The sequence below is a fragment of the Chrysoperla carnea genome, chromosome 1 (assembly GCF_905475395.1).
Source record: "Chrysoperla carnea chromosome 1, inChrCarn1.1, whole genome shotgun sequence".
In the NCBI taxonomy this organism is placed as follows: Eukaryota; Metazoa; Arthropoda; class Insecta; order Neuroptera; family Chrysopidae; genus Chrysoperla; species Chrysoperla carnea.
Window position 1 is genome coordinate 3,519,100 of NC_058337.1, and position 17,638 is coordinate 3,536,737.

The window sequence follows — 17,638 nt, forward strand, 5'->3', positions numbered from 1 at the left end:
ACAAAATTTTCGATAATTATTTAGTGTTTAATTTTAACGAAATTTATGATATTTAATTTATAAAAGTAAAAGTTGTTATAGAAAGTAAAGCAACATAATCGAAAATGTATGCGGTTATTCAACATTTGCTATTCATGCCATGTTAAAAATCCAATTTTTAATGAATGAAAACCTTTTGTCAGTGTTTAACCTTAAGAATTGATTATCCTCTAAGTAAGCCATGATGATGTGCTCGTGTTAGATTTTAGAACAAGTAATTAACGCAAACAAAATTTTATTTTTATAGGAGTGAGTGTAGTACCTGGGATCAAAATTCGCTTTAAAGTGTTTTGAAAGGGTTTTTTTTTTAAATATAACAACGGTATAATAGTCTCCCTTTATAGAACTATTATTCCTACGAACTATGTATTTTTTTGAGAAGTTAAATATTTAACAGCTAATAATAAAAACGTGTGATTCATAATAAGATGTGTGATGGTACAGCATACAATTTACCATGGATCACAGTATAAATTTAACAGGTCATTTTCTTGGTAACAGAATCATAGAAAGTATGTAATTGAAAAATTTCCTAATCCTAAAAGTGTCTCCTTTTTGTGGCCATTATATTTTTTGAACGTCCTGTAACATCTTGAACTGATATTTGACTCGGGATTAATGAAATTTCTTTCTCTTGTCACTAATATTACGCTATTTCTACTTTATGTTAAAACTAATAAACATGAGCTAGCCTGGATTTAGATATTGGGCCATATGAGCCATGGTCCTACGTGGCAAATTTTGGGAGTGGCAAATTGATCGAAAAGTCAAAATTTTTTTGCGTATTTAAATATTTTTGAATTTTTGCGTATTTAAATTTGAGCTTTAGACATGACGAAAAATGTTGAAGATGTTATAAGTTTTATACTTTTGAATTTCACAAACATATTCTAAACCAACCGCTATAATTTTTAAATCCTGATTCATACGCTTTCTGAATAAGCATGAATTCTTTAGCATATAGCATCGATAAAAATATTTGCGTGGAGTTTTTCCCTTCAGTTCAAATTGTATATATATATGTTATTGTATCAGAACTAGCTGAAGAAACTTAGGGTATCACTTTTTGCCATTGCCCAAATGGATAGTAATATTAATCGCGCAACTTTATTGGGTGTCCCAACTAATTACAGGCAGAAGAAGAATTATTCTCTTTTGAAGTTTTTACAGCTTCGTTAATTATCGTTTATCCGTGGAACTTCAATAATGTATTTTAAGTATTCCCTGTAGAATGAATCAAGGTACATGGTATGCGTGCTACAACACACTACCCTAATATTTGAAAACAAAATTTATACAAAACAAAGAAAAAATGTTAATTAGATTATTATTAAAATTGTAATTAAATAATATCAAATTATTTTTATGTAATTAACATAAACATCTTCTAAATTACATGCAAAAGGTGGTTACCTATATTTTTGGTATATAAACACACGCACTTTTAGACAAAAGCATCAGAAACAAATTTCGATTTTACCAAGAAAAATTAAACAATTAAAAGTTTAAACAAAAAACAATAATGAATTCAATTCAAATTGTTGCAGTAATTGTATCTTGTTGTGTTGGCTTATTACAAGCGGCTTCATTGCGTAAGTTTCAAAAATTTTTTTTATTTTATAATTTTACTTAATTTTTTTTTACTGAAACAGTATTAGTTGTAAGAAAATATGCTCCTAATATGGTTGCAAATAAATGTTTCGTTAATTCAAGAAAATACTAATTTTACTTTTTACTGTATGAATTAATTATAATGTTAGTTTAAAAAAGACGTACTTCTGATTTATTACATTACCTACACATGGTTTGATCAGGATATTTATTATGACATAATATAAAATTTCTTTGTACTAACTTTAAATTATCTCTATTATCTTTAACTTCTGATATCTCACTTTCACAGCTCATTTTTTTTAATGAAAAAACATTAAATTTTGACAAATATTTTTGTTTATTCTCAAAATTCATGGAAATCTGAAACGTTTTGGTTTCCTAGATTACTTAGGTGAAAATGGTCTGTTTTTTATGTTGATTATTTGGTTACACTTTTTGGGTTTACCAGTTTTTAGAGATAGCTGGATACAATTGCCTTGTTTTTCAAAATTTATTTATTTTAATTTTCTTTTTTCCAGCTGATTTTCTTACACCATGCAAAGGAACTGATCCAAATTTAAATCAGTGTGCTGAAACTGAAGCAAACAAAGTTATACCAAAATTAATGAAAGGCTATCCTTCATTAAACATCCCAGTTTTATCACCATTAAAAATTGACCAAATCAAAGTTGAGAACACTGGTCAATTGAATATTGTAATCAATGATGCTGTAGTTCGTGGTCTTGAAGATGCTAAAGCTTCAAAGTTCAAGTAAGTACATAATTTCATCAAAATAACAAATAGAATTAAGAGAAAAAAATTAGGTTTTTTTCCAAACTGCTTAAGAACCAAATATCTGAAGTTTGTACATGTCACTAAATATATTTTAATTGATTTTCAGCATTGATTTGAAATCTCACAATATTAATCTACGATTAAATATTCCAAATTTAAATATCCAAGGAGAATACGAAATGGAGGGACAAGTACTTGTTTTACCATTAAATGGTAAAGGAGCATGTAATATCACAGCTGGTAAGTAATTCTTGAATCTTAAATTGAATCTTAAGACTGCAAGATAGATATAATTTGAGTACAATCGTAAGAGTTCCGAAGATCTTATATCGATTCAACGTGCCTTGGCTAGGCGCACTCTGCCACTGTTAAGTTTTTGCCATGAGGAGATGGTCTTACTTGAGCCAAACTCTCCGACCTTAAGTCCGTTGAAGTCAAAACATTTCTACTATTTTTAAACAGCTCCAAAAAGTTCATGAAGTGAGGACTAGGGATACACCAAACCTTTTTAGATATTACAACGGAGCCTTTGGTGTAAGTGTGTCTTATCCCAAGACAGTCACTCAAACCTAACCTAACCTAGCCTAACATAAGCAGTCGAATTTTCTTGACTTAAGTACCTAGATCTTTGACTCAAGAAGTATTTACTTCGTACAAGAATATCAAAAGCCAAATATAAGCAATTACTTGAATCCAGTAATTTTTTTTTACTATGAACAAAAATTGTTTGAGAATTGGTCTTAATTGCGATACGGTTTTAATTATAATTTTTTGCAATATTTTACTTTCAGTCAATGGCGATTTCGATATTGCTGTTTCCTACACCTTATACGATAAAGATGGCGTGCAATATGCAAAAATAGAAAAAGTTGATGTTGCAATTGACATTAAAGACGCACATCTTTATTTTGCAAACTTATTAAATGCCAAAAAACAGGTTTCGGATGATATTAACGCATTATTGAACAAAGAATGGCGTCAAGTTATCCATGATCTAGAACCAGCTATAAAAGAAACCGTTTCATTGATTGTGACACAAGTTGGAAATGGTATTATTGATAAAGTTCCATATGCTGAAATTTTCGGTAACGAGCTTCCATAAGTTTTGTTTTATAGTTTTAAACATAGGTAATTAATTAATGTTAGATTATAGTTTTAAGATTTCAAATGTGTAAATTTTTATGAAAAATATACAGAAATTTTAGAATTAAACTCATTCTGACTTTTTTTTTTCTTTACTCTTTAATCTTTATCTCGAATAATAGTTTATCAACTTTAATGTCGAATTTTGTTATAACTTTATGAATTTAAACGAAAAATATGAATACAATTTTTCGATATCTGCTTTGATTTTTGAAATATCGAAAGCTTCTAATAAATAAGCTTCCAAATATAGAAAAATTCTGTTCATACTTTTCGTCTTATCTTGTCAAGTTCTAACATAATTCACCATCAAAATTGAAAATATATTTTTTTAAATTGTGTCCACACTACCGTGTTCATACATCCTCAATTAGTAGGACACAACGAGTTCTTTTACAACATTTTCAAAATTGTACACTTTTCCTGCCCCACCCTACAGAAAAATAGAACAAAAGTGAGATGGGAATGAGGTAAGTTAGATAGATTTTCGATGGACTATACCACTCTAAGTATAAGTATATACCAATTGTATTATTCATTCCAATAGGTTGGTGTTTTTCTTCTGTTTAAGCCAAAGGAACGATTCAATTTCAAGCTCTCTTGGTTTTATCATATATATACATATACATGTCCCCCTCTCCTCGTTATCTCGAAGCATTACTCCTTCTATATATGAATGGATGGTGGTAAGCAAGTTAGAATCATTAAATGGACCATTACTTCACTGGATACAAATGACTATAAATGCTTTTTTGGGAGATATTTCTTTTCCCTAAGTTGAAGAATGATAACTTGAGAGTACTACAATATGGTCATAAAAAATTTCGGTTTTTGTCATCTATACCCACGCGAAGTATCCTCATCGGGTATGCTCGTCAAAATAAGCTGAAGTGAAGTACTCCCTCAAAAACATTTAAGGAATTTCGACTTCAAACTTCAAAAAAATCATGGCTGAGAAGTGTGGGGTATAGAAGGATGTGGAACAGAAAAGAAAACTTTCACTTTTAAGAAAATATTGTGGCTCTATGGATCTACACCCAAATGTGCGATCGATATAGAATTGAGTTTAACATCTATCGAAGCGTTTGTCCTTCAGCAGTCTTTACTCTCAAGAATAAATTACGAAATCCTGTCTGCAGTTGGGTTGGGACCCTCCAGTATTATTAACGATATAAAATACTCAATGTAATTTATAGGGTATTCTACTATTTTTTAAAAAGTACTTCAAAATGTTGATTTTGCTAATAAAAAGCCACCAAAAATTTACTCATTTCGAAAAAATACACACGCTTTCTTGCCAAAAACTTAAATTATATTTTAAACCTTTTTTAAACTGTCAAAAACGCGGACATCCAATTTGATGCCGTAATATGGGTATCAATATACGAGATAACACAAATAAATTTGACAGATATATTCATAGACATCTGATTATAATACATATAAATACTTATTATCTATGTATATATTATACCCAGCTGTCTACACTGAACTAATTGATGGTCTATGACTCATACCGATATGACATCACAGCAAGGCTTACCCACGTTTTAGGTCACGTGATATACAGTTTAAAAATTTTTAATTTTAATATTTTACAAGAAAAATGTGCTTTTATGACTCGATATCACAATATTTAAACTTTAATGTTTATCAAATTTCATAATTTATTTTTCACTACCGAAAGTACTTACCTTATTCTAGTAGTTAATCATGAGAACTGTTTTATGCACCACCCAGTGTCCATAATATATATGGATATGGTAATATCATATTAAGATTTGGACAGATTTTATGATGCGTAGTGTTAAATTTCGTTTCTTTTTTTTTTTTAGTTCTGTGCGTTAAGATTTATATACATCGATATTAATAAAACATTGTTCATCAAACTCTAAATACTTTAGATAATAAAAATAAAATTTATATTCTCCAGACACCATTTTTTAACAGGAAAAAAAATTATTTTCTTCTAGAAATTATGATATAGATACACATTTCGACGTTTTTCTTTTTTATTCACAAATAATTTTTGCTTATTTTACAAATATGTAAAAAAAAAAAAATCGAAGTTTAATGTTACAGAAAAATAAATGATTTTTTGTTATAAATAATTTCATAAATTTTTTTAAATATATTAAAAATCTTGGGTAATAAAAATTTTGTTTCTTAATTTACTCTGTTTTCTTTAATTACTTATTGGGAAAATCTTGAATGACGTGAGGTAGCTTAAGGAACTTAACCTAAAAATTTTCAACACACTTCTGGAGAAAATGGACAACAAACTTTTTTCCTAAGGTGCGCCCTCACGGGTGAACAGTGATGTTTACGAATGAATGATTAATATAAAAGTTGTTAATTTTTTTATAAGGAATAACTTTTATATTAAACTTTTCTTTTTATCTCTAACGGTTTACAAGATGGATACTTTTTCATTTTGATATCCTAATTTTGATCCATAAAATGCAAATATAGGTTTTCTTTGCCCATTCTTTTGAGTGTTAGATCCACTTCGAACTATTATTTTGCTTTTGTGCAAGTAAATGCAATAAGATTATAATAATTATCATTGAATTTAGCTCCGTGTGTAATAAAGTTGTCTCCGTGTACCAATATAAAAAAAAAGCATATACATTTGCAAATTTCGATTTAAAATCTTGAGAAAAAATAAGAACATCTCAATGTAACGATCCGTATAGATATATTCCGTTTTTCTACTAAATATTCTTTATCTATAATGGTTAACGCTTGACATAGCAAACGACTATTAAATCTATGGATAATATTAAACCTATTTAGAAAATAATATGTTATACAATCGTTGATAATTTTACGTAAATATTGAGTTTTCTATTAAGAATGTCCGAGCTTTAAGAATGTTGAGCCCTGGTCCCAGAATTAAGCACGTAAGTGATAGTTATCGAAAAACTGACATCACAACTGAAAAGAATGACCCAAAATTAGTGGGTTTCAAAAAAAATTCCAATAAGATCGGATCAAATTTGCCTGTGTTATCAAAAAATTCGAATTTTTTAACTTTATGACGTCACCAGAATCAAAAACATTTAATTTTGCTCTATCACATCCAAATTTTATCCAATTTGGATAAACTGAGTATGTAATCCTACTTAATTTGGGTTATACTTTTCAGATTTGTGATCAGAATTAACCTTGCTCTAATGGGTTTCAAGTATGTGGAGACCTGGTCCCAAAATTAAGCATATGAGTGATAGCTATCGAAAAACTGACATCGCAACTGAAAAGAATGACCCAAAATTAGTGGGTTTCAAAAACAATTCCAATAAGATCGGATCAAATTTGCTTGTGTTATCAAAAATATCGAATTTTTTAACTTTATGACGTCACCAGAATCAAAAAAATTTAATTTTGCTCTATCACATTCAAATTTTATCCAATTTGGACAAACCGAGTATGTAATCCTACTAAATTTGAGTCATACTTTTCAGATTTGTGATCAGAATTAACCTAGCTCTAATGGGTTTCAAGTTTTTGAAGCCCTGATCCCAGAATTAAGCACATAAGTGATAGCTATCGAAAAACTGACATCAGAACTGAAAAGAATGACCCAAAATTAGTGGTTTTCTAAAAAAATTCCAATAAAATCGGATCCAATTTGCTTGTGTTATCAAAAAAATCGAAATTTTTTGCTTTATGGCATCATCAGAATCCAAAAAATTTAATTGAGTCAATCAGTACCTATAATTTATTTGATGTAAATTTAAAATTCGGACATTCTTAATGGAAAATCGTTTATTACAGATTAAATCAAATCCGTATAATTTGAAACGATTGTATTTATGATATATAAAATTTGTTAAAAGCATTTATAGAGATTCACACGCTAGTGTACGCGCAATGTTGATTATTAAGCCAACTAATTCAGTATCACATTTCGTTTCGCTATAAAGAAGCAAACTTGTAATGAGTGTATGAAAATATTTGAGACGTTTCAAATTTTGAGGGTGGACTCTGTTAGAACTTGGAAAAATTAAACGAGTAAACTTTTACGATATATACCATAGTTCTTGAAATATTGATTGCTTAAACATTTAGAGAAAATCACTTCTAGAAGAAATAACACACAAATGCCATTCGTTTCATCACTTTAAATGTATTTTACGGAAAAACGAGTGCCGTTTGTTATAATTTTCTTTATGGGAAAATATGTTTTTAACTAATGAATATTTAATTTTCTAAATTAATCATAAGAAAATTAGCCTTGTTCCATAATAAAGCATACCCTTACCCGGGTAATTAACCTCCTTATAAAGATTATTAATGAGAATGCAAATACAGTCAAACCTGGATAAGCGAGAGTTCAAGGAAGCACAATCTCATTCTCGCTTATAGAGGTTTCTCACTAACCCGAGTTTCTCGCTAATGCAAGTATATAGGTAGCGTTTCTCTCTTACAGAGGTACGCAGCAATAACAAGTCACAACAAGTATGAATGTATTTTTATTGTAGCTATAATTCCTCCTAAATAATATAAATAAATAAAGCTCGATTGTCGCTTATAGAGGTATAGATAAGTAGCAGTCTCACTTACGGAGGTCCATGGGGGAAAACGAGTCTCTATTACAGCGATTTCTGTTTCTCGTTAATAGAGGTTTTGGGAGCTTAAAATGACGGATCCTGGCTGTTACTCTCACTTATAGAGTTTTCTCATTTATCCAGTTCTCACTTATCCAGGTTTGACTGTACATGAGTTAAAGATGTTTCTTAGAAAACGTGATTTTTTGGGAATGTCCTTAAATTGAGCTAATATCTTCAAGTCACGAAATTATCGTTACGCTAGCGTTTAAACAGACATATCGTTTAAAGAACAATGTGTATCTTTTGTGAAAATGACTCTTGTGCTTTTAGTCTTTTCACGGTGTTTGACTACACGTTTCTATACCCTGTACATAAATAGGTATGTATGTGTATTTTTTTTTTATCAGCTAAACGGAATTCGACCGGAAAATGAAACTCTTGTGGTGACAAAAGAACGTTCTATCATTTCCACTTTAATGGCACTCCATTAGGTAACTATCTACTTACAACCGAATATTTATGAATTTTCGTCTTTACCATTTTATTACATGAAAGTATATTTTATCTACATTTACTTTCTTTTCGAGGAAAATTAACAAATTGATTAACACAGGACTGTTTTTATTTTGCTTTCACGATTAAATTTTTGATTGTCAATTTAAATTTAGTTCTTTTTTTTGTCGTTTATCGTAAAATATTTAATTGGTACTTAAACGATTTTTACCGTAAGAAAGTATTTATGTCATTAAAAAGTGTTATTTTTTTAGAGATTCACATCTTTGAGTTCGCAACACTCTTTTTAGTACTGTAAAAGATGTAACAAAAATTGGCTAATAACGGAAAATGAAAGAAACCGCTCGCATTTTGTTAAAACCTCATGGAATGTGTTTCTTAGATGTCAAAAATCATTAGTAACGCATAAGCTAATGGTGCAAATGTTTCTATTTGTTAATAAACAATAAATTTGTTATTCAATAAAACGATTAATTTTATAGTTGATAATAGGCAACTTCTATGACGTAAATGTTAAGTTTTTGGCAAATAATCGAAAACTATTATACATGTATAACATTTATGTTATACAAGTTGCATATTTATTAATTATGTAAGTAAGTCACTTTTAGCATTGACCGTTTCATTGAATTAAAAATTTATTGATTAACAAATAGAAACAAATGCATCACTAACTTATGCGTTGCTAGTGATTTTTGACACCTAAGAAACACATTCGAAAGCGTGTGTATTTTTCTGAAATAAATTTTTGGTAGGTTTTTATTAGCAAAATCAACATTTTGAAGTACTTTTTCAAAAATACTGGAATACCCTATTTATTTACTAAATTGATATCGTCCGGCGAAACAAACGGTTAACGACTAGTTGATAATGAATTGATAATTAATAAACGAGCAGGTACTATTAAAAATATTCTGTTCAATACTTTTAGTGAGTTAATTTAAGTCTTTATAATCGGATTCACTTCCATTTTACATTCATTTATTATTTTATGGTCTCCTACAGACAATTTAAAAAACACCAGCCTTGTATTACGCGTCCGTGCATCAAAGTGTTGTGTTTTTGTGATTGTATCTCATCCTACACCTTACTAATGCTTCCCACCCCCTCCAAGAGTCCTCCAGCTTTACAGTTGTACCCAAGGGGAATTATCATCATCGTTACACGACACAATACATTTTCTTCTTTTTAAAATGTTCCAAGCTGAGTGTATTCAGCTAGAAGAAGTAGCCCTTTACAATATAGGGAATTCGTAAAATGTTGAATGAATTAATCCCTTAGAAAAATCGAAAAAAATCGTTAAAATTGAACGATTGGGCGAGTAGTTTCTGAGAAAAACTATATTTCGAATCGATTTTCGACGATATCTCGAAAACTACTGGTCCAATTATTGAAAGAATTCGATTTTTGATTTTTTTGGGTCGAAATCACCTTATGCACGGAGTTTTATCGATATTGGAGACCAAAATTTTGTTTCGATTTTTCGTAATTTGACTCAAAAAATTCAAAAATCGTTGAAATTTTTCCCTTTATTAATTTCTTATCAACTTGTAAACCGAACACCAATCCACGACCTTTCATCCCCCAATATTTTAAAAGTTTTCTGTACTGAATAGAAAAAAAAATAACCACCTAACCAAACAAATCTCACTCACTCATTCAACTAATACTTGCGCCGGTGAAAAAAATTTTTTTTATATATTTTGCAAAGTTTTTTAAAAGCTTATTATCGGATTTTTTTCCCTTCACCTCTCATACCATAAAGCCCACACATAAAGAATATTATGGGTGGTAATACGATATATACACACAAGTAATTTTTTTTCTTGTACTCCAAGCAAATTAGCAATTTGAGAGCTTAAATTCTGAAAAAGCAGTTTTTCAACGTTAAGTTGTAATTAAACCTCAACAAGGCCCATAAATTTTATATATACAGAGAGTTTTTTTGGGTAATTAAATTCTGAAACGGGTAGTTTCTCAACATAAAGTAGGTTTCTAAGCTTTTTGTCAGAGAGTTACATTATTCACAAAGTTTCTAATTATAGGCAATATTTTTACACAAATATGTTACAAAATGCCTAAAAATCTTTAAAGATTCCTAAATTTGTACAAATCTATATTTGCTGTAATAAGGATTTAAAAAACGTTTTTGAGAGTTTTACTGGGATTTTGTGGTTAAAATAATACAAATTTGTATCATTTTCTTTCCATAATTTTATTTTTTATTCGGTGTTTAAGATATGAACAAAAAAAAATCAGCGAAAATCAATCCTTGAACCTGATCCTTGTAAGAGATAGAATAACACTTTAAATTATAAAATTGATCCTAATAAAAAAAACTAAAATTTTTTGTAACATTTTTTCGAAAATTATTAGCTTTCAAAGGAAATGCCACTTCAAAATATGCGATTATTTCATTTAATCAAAAGAAAATACGCTTAGTGTTTATCGATAATTGTAGGTCAAAGCCATAGACACAGGCGATTGACAACTTTTGGCTAAAGCATTTTTCTGTATCTAGCGAGTCCACAGAATTGACTCATCTTAATTTGAATAATCTATCTAGCATTTTTTCTTTCGATGAAATGCAACAATGACATATTTTTAAGTTGTATTTCCTCCCAAAGCTAACATTATTCGAAAAAAAGAACAAAAACTGGTAGTTTTTTTACTAGGATCAACTTTCTAATTTAAAGTCTTATTCTATCTCTTACCGTTTAGAATCTAAATTTGCTATTAAAGCAACCCAATTGCCAATTTACTTGGACTAAACAAGTAATTTTTTTTTTTTTTTGTATTTCTTGCATGTATATATCTACACTTTTTTTTTACACTTTTTAAACTATATATAATACTTTTCCATTTTTGCCAAATACGCCTTGAGACAATAATTTTCCCAAGCACGCTCTAACTAACTTAGTACTTATTCAAAACTTGTTATATATGTGTTTATCTTATTGTGTTTTGTGTATTCTTTGCAGCAAGTAGCAAAATGTTTTTAGAAAAGAAATGAAACGGGAGAGTGTTGTCACGGGGATCACTATTTTTATTTGTATCCCTTTTTAAAGCCATTTACTTATCAACTGTTCAAACTTTACCTCCTTAACATTTTATATCATGCTTAAAAACTGAAATACTATTTGTATACCATATTGCTAGCCATTTATATTGTATAAAGTAATAAGAGTTCCTACAGACGTTCTTATGTATAAAACAAAGAGGGATTGTATTTGTGTAAACATGAACCCGGTCAGACTCATCACTTGAAGTTGTACCCTCACAATACCAATCACATACAGTAACACATAGCCATAACACATTATAACACACAGTACACAATCCCTCTTTGTTTTATACATAAGAACGTCCATAAAAACTCTTCTTACTCCATATATTTTATATGACTAACGAAATGGCTTACAATCGGTATAACATAATAGAAAAAAAGGTAAATTTTTTACCTTTCAAACCAAGGAACATGTGTTTCTAAAATTTTTTTTTTTTTTTAAAGAATTGCTTGGCCTCTAAGATAGTGCAATGTAACCCAATTATGTTATTTTCTTTGGGGATATATCTAGGTCGATAAACTAGGTACGGTTGAATACTTTGAACGCAAAATTCGACAAGTTTTCGCCGAAATACACCCGCAAAACATATGAAAATTGGGCATCCACCATCTCCATGGCGGCCACATGACCGAAATCGTATTCAAATATTAATAGCATAAAATTATCTTTTCAATTAAGCCTGCAGTTTCAAAATCAATTTTTTATTATACCTACTTATTGCTAGTTTTTATACCATTTATACAACAACATAAAACACATGGACAACCATTCTCCAAATTGCTTGCCTTCTAGTAAAAGTAAACTTACTTTGTCTTCATATTATAGTAACTGCCTCTTAGATAGCAACATATTTTTTTTTAAACTGAAGAATAACGCAAAGTATGTTATCACCAAGGTACATCAATTTACCTTATAATATATTAAAATGTATATGTGGTTTCGATTTTGTTACTTTTTTGTTGTTGTTATTTTCTCAATTTTTCTTCGAATTCGATTATATAGTTTTTTAAATTTTATTTAGCCATAGATCAATTTAAAGTTATCTATCTAATATCTATTATCCACGATTATTTCATATCACACCAATTCCTACTTTTTATGAAATCAATTTATTCTAGATAAGCATTTCCTAAACCTTAGGGCCGTAAAAAAATGGCAAATGACTCATCTACACTGTATAATCTCTAAGTACCTCATTAAAGATATTATCTCGAATTTATGATTTCATCACAATATTGTAAAACATAATATGTAAAACGTAAAAATATTGACTTGCTATCGAGCAGACTTTCTATTTTCTGATTTCTGAGTAAAATCAAACAATTTACTGAGATTATTATTTTTAGGCGTTACAAACTTGGGACTAAACTTGGTATACCTATATTTATATATTACATGATAATAAACAGAGTATAACAAAGACTGCTGCGTTATACAAAGGCAGCTCCAGTGAAAATTTAAGTGACTATTTCTCTAATTTACTGGCAAATATGTCAACAAATTGAAATCACTAACAATGTTAAATTGTCATCATAAAATAATTCGATGCAATTTATTAACATACTTGTAATGTATATTGCATATATACAAACAGAAATGAATTATATTGAAATGCTAACACAAAATAATTCTTAGCAATTTATTAACATAATTACAATGTATATTGCATAAACGTTGCAAAAGAATGAAATCTTTTCTATGAGAAAGTCAACATCCTCGTTGATAAAAAATCTATATAAATAATATATTAAAATAACTTAATAATAATAGACAAACACTGATAATATTCTCCTATTGTTTTATAATTGAAAAATCTTGGAAAAATTACAGAAAGAAGACGGAAAAAAACAACAACAAAAAAACGGTAAGATTGTATTGAATGAAGTTTTTTTTTGTTTTATTCGAGCATCAAACACCAATCTATTGTATGGATGTGTGTGTGTGTGTGAATGTGTATAGTTTGACTGTGGGAATTAAAAAATCTGTTGTTTTCTGTTCATGACAAAGATAACATTAAAAGAATATTATATTAAATGAACAAAGATACAAATAGGTTATATTACATATATACTACATAACTACTTAAGAATTTAAAATTCTTTTTTCCAAATCCTCGAGCACTTTGACTGGCTATATATTCCTATATGTAATGGTTATAATACCTATTCTATTGTACACATCAATTGAAGAAAATCCGAACCGATTTGTATAAATTCAGGAATTAGAAAAGTGACAAAAATACCATTTCAATTTTCTCAATTAAACACTATTTTTGAACCCCGAAAAAAAAAAAAAAGTTATAAGTTTACCGCTATGTGTGTCTGTCTGTCTGTCTGTCTGTAGCATCGTAGCGCCTAAACGGATGAACCGATTTTCAATAGAAAGTGTTCTGATTTATGTTTCAAATACGAATTTAGGGTTCCGTACAGAAAAAAATTAAAAATTGGTGATGATCTCTAAATCGGCTAAATTTGGAAAAAGGCAATTTAATGGAGAGTGTTCTTAGATATGATTTATGCCAGTTTAGGGTTCCGTACCCGAAAAATTTGCCATAGCAAATACTAATCAATTCTTTAAGGTATATCGCGAACTGTAATCTCACCATTTCTGTGATTGATGTTATCAGAAATCTTAGTCGGTAATGAAGGTAAAAGCAAAAGTTCATACAGAAAGTTGTAGAGTTTATGGGGAGACATCATGTTCTAACATCAGACTGGACCTAGTTCTCCAGGTTTTTTATACAAAGTGGACCATTTTAATCAGTTATGGCTAATAGAGCTCGTTTTGTAGTTAATCAATTAAAAACTAACTTAGACAAAAGTTGTAGAGTTTGATGGGTGGGGGGGCACCATGTTCTAACATCAGATTGGACCTAGATTGGTTACCTCAATAATCAAAAACTTTCTGAGATTATTGTATCAAGATAATGCGTCCTTAATGTGCTTATTTTTTTATGATTACGAGTGTACAAGTTCTATATAAAGGATATATGCGGAATGGCATTTTAAGTGGGATTAGGTTCAAATTTAAAACACTCGCAAATAACACCAACAGATTTAAATCTATAATAATATAAATGTAGGTATACTTATATAGTGTAGTGTATATGATGAACATATAAAAAAATAAATGTTAGTAAAATGGAGAAAAAGATTCAAGAAGTATAAATATATATATATATATATATATATATATATATATATATATATATATATATATATATATATATATATATATATATATATAATGTACTCTTTTACTGTTACTCTGTTTAAGATTACCTATCTTTTTATACAAGATGCAAGCGAAATAATATTTAAAAAGATTTTAAGATTATACCAAATTAAACAAGCTATTCATGTAAGTCTGAACCATTGACTTTATAATATACATAGACTAAGCATCGTCTATCTTTCCGTACAGTGAGAGGTGTGCCAACATCTGAGGTAATTGCTTAGGTCAGCTAGGGACATTTATCAAAAGAATATAGGGACATTTATCGAAAAAATATACATTGAATATATTTATTAAAAAAAAAACATAAATTGCATGTCAAATTTTCATATCACAAAATGTTTTACATGATATATATCGTGACTGCACTGAACTTTTTTGCTTTTTGATTTAAAAAAATACTTATCACGTATCACTTGACATTTTTTCTTACGAATCTATAATGGATTTCATCTAAGTAATTACCTCAGATGTTGGTACGCTTAAAATCGTTTGACACTCAGTCTATGTAGCTGTAAAGTGGTAAAAACAACTTTCTATAACTTCCACGAAAAGTAGAAAGTTGGTGGCGTTGCTGTAGCAAAAGTGTAAGTTTTAAAAGAAAGTAGTAAGAGTAAGATAAAGATCTAAATAAATTATTAGAGAAGGATAGAGAAGTTTACATCAAACACCTTTTGCTACACAAGCACCATTCTGGACAATTTTAGACATCTTATTTCCTGTTTTCAGCTGGATTCTTCTTTACTTTGACGCCTTTTGAAAATTGTTCTCCTTACCTCCACTCCCTATAATTATTATGTTGGAACCAAAGAGATTATATATATGGAGGCTACATATTAAAAGTTGTTTTGTAAGAATAAGACAGACAATTGCTTATATCTTTTATGTCTATCAATCGATTTTAATTTTGATTTCGATTTAATTTGATTCGATGAAATTGATACAGTTATCTCTGTCATATGTCAATGATTTTCGCACAGTGGAACAAAGATAGCTCTACCTTCAGATTAGAAGTTGTATCTTCATAAAATTGGGAACAATTTTCAATACAGAAAGTATATGAATGGCGCGGTCTAGTATTACTATGTCTATGGTTGGAACCATAGAGATATTATGTATAGAATGCGCGAGTACCTATTCTAACCATAAGTGAGGAAACGATACGGTTCCTAGGCATCGTTTTCTCTCTTATAAAAGCGTTTCAGTGCAAAATAAAAGAAGTTTAGCATGTAAATTCCCTTCGATTCTGTATGCTTTCATAGTATGCAGATAGTATATATTTTACTAACAAATTATTCTAATTCACATATTATATTGATAATAAAAAGATTTTTATTTGTTTGTTATATAATACCTATCTATCTTATTCTGATTCTTATTCTTATGTAACAAGATTCATAAATCAATTATTTATTTATCCAAGTTTTTCATTCTTATATTTGTAAATTTACATAGATTTTAAATTTACTTTTTTTGTACTTTAAGAAGAGGGAGTTTCATTATTATTACCTTGCAGTTATGAAAAGTCGACTTAGTCCGGAAGGAATCGGTGTATAGATGTTGATTTCAATGTATCTTTCGTTAAAATTTGAAAATATTCTAGAACAGATAACAAAATCTGAAATCAAAAATAAAATCGATTGATAAACATAAAAGATATAAGCAATTGCCTGTCTTATTCTTACAAAACAACTTCATATTTTCGTAGTTATTGATGCTATCCAAAAATTGATATCACACGACGTTTTGGTTCGATAACGAATGTCTTATGAAATTTGCCAAAGTATTCTTCAAACATCCTTTACTTCTATACAAAAATTCCGTAAGTTTATGGCCATGAAACTCGAAAAGTAGTAAACTTGTAATTTTGACAACATTTATACCCAAGAAAAATTGATTTCACACGACGTTTTGGTTCGATAACGAACGTCTTATGAAGTTTGCCAAAGTATTCTTCAAACATCCATAGTGCCCTCCATTGCAAACTCTTCAATTTTTATCGACCTTTACTTCTATACAAAAATTCCGTAAGTTTATGGCCATAAAACTCGAAAAGTAGTAAACTTGTAATTTTGACAACATTTATACCCAAGAGTGTTTCTACATACTTTGTATCTCGAAATTCACACGGGAACGAATATTTAAAAGTTATTGAAGCAATGAAAGTCATATAAATGTCAAATGTGTTTCTAGACTATTTTCAAAGCCACAGCGAAACGTGGTCGAGTTTATCTAGTATGTGAATAATTTCAATTTTCATATTATGAAATTTTAATTATTATACTACAAATAATTAAAAAACACAGTTATTCCAAAGTTTTAAGTTTTACTTCTGTCGGCAGTGTCCATGGTTGCCCATTTTTTTTGTTTCGCAATTGTATTGTTTATTATTTTGGAATCGTTTATAGTCGAATTTTTTACGATTTAGTAAATAAAAAACAAAATTAATTAAATAGTGTAAAAATTTTATTTACAAACTTAGAAATAAATTAGAATATTTACAAATTAGAACACTGCGAAGTATTTCCGAGTTATTTCAGAAGAGCTGGAAAGTCTTGCCTAACAACTTTTTCTTCTACGTAAATTTTCATAGCTGACGATTTCTCTTTCAACGATTCCGATTCAGTTGTACGAAAATCTTGAAGGAAATATTGAAATGAGAAGATAATTTTTGAAGAACAAGCTGTTCAGGTGAATTCA

The 17,638-nt window shown here is 29.0% G+C and overlaps 1 protein-coding gene across 1 annotated transcript; it reads left to right on the forward strand.

The window, feature by feature from the left end:
- Window positions 1-1,524: 1,524 nt before the first annotated feature.
- Window positions 1,525-3,547, forward strand: LOC123290574 (protein takeout-like). The gene is made up of 4 exons (XM_044870812.1): window positions 1,525-1,631; window positions 2,172-2,403; window positions 2,534-2,667; window positions 3,219-3,547. The coding sequence occupies exons 1-4, from the start codon at window positions 1,562-1,564 to the stop codon at window positions 3,527-3,529; spliced, it is 747 nt and encodes a 248-aa protein (XP_044726747.1). The 5' UTR covers window positions 1,525-1,561; the 3' UTR covers window positions 3,530-3,547.
- The last annotated feature ends 14,091 nt before the right edge of the window (window positions 3,548-17,638 follow it).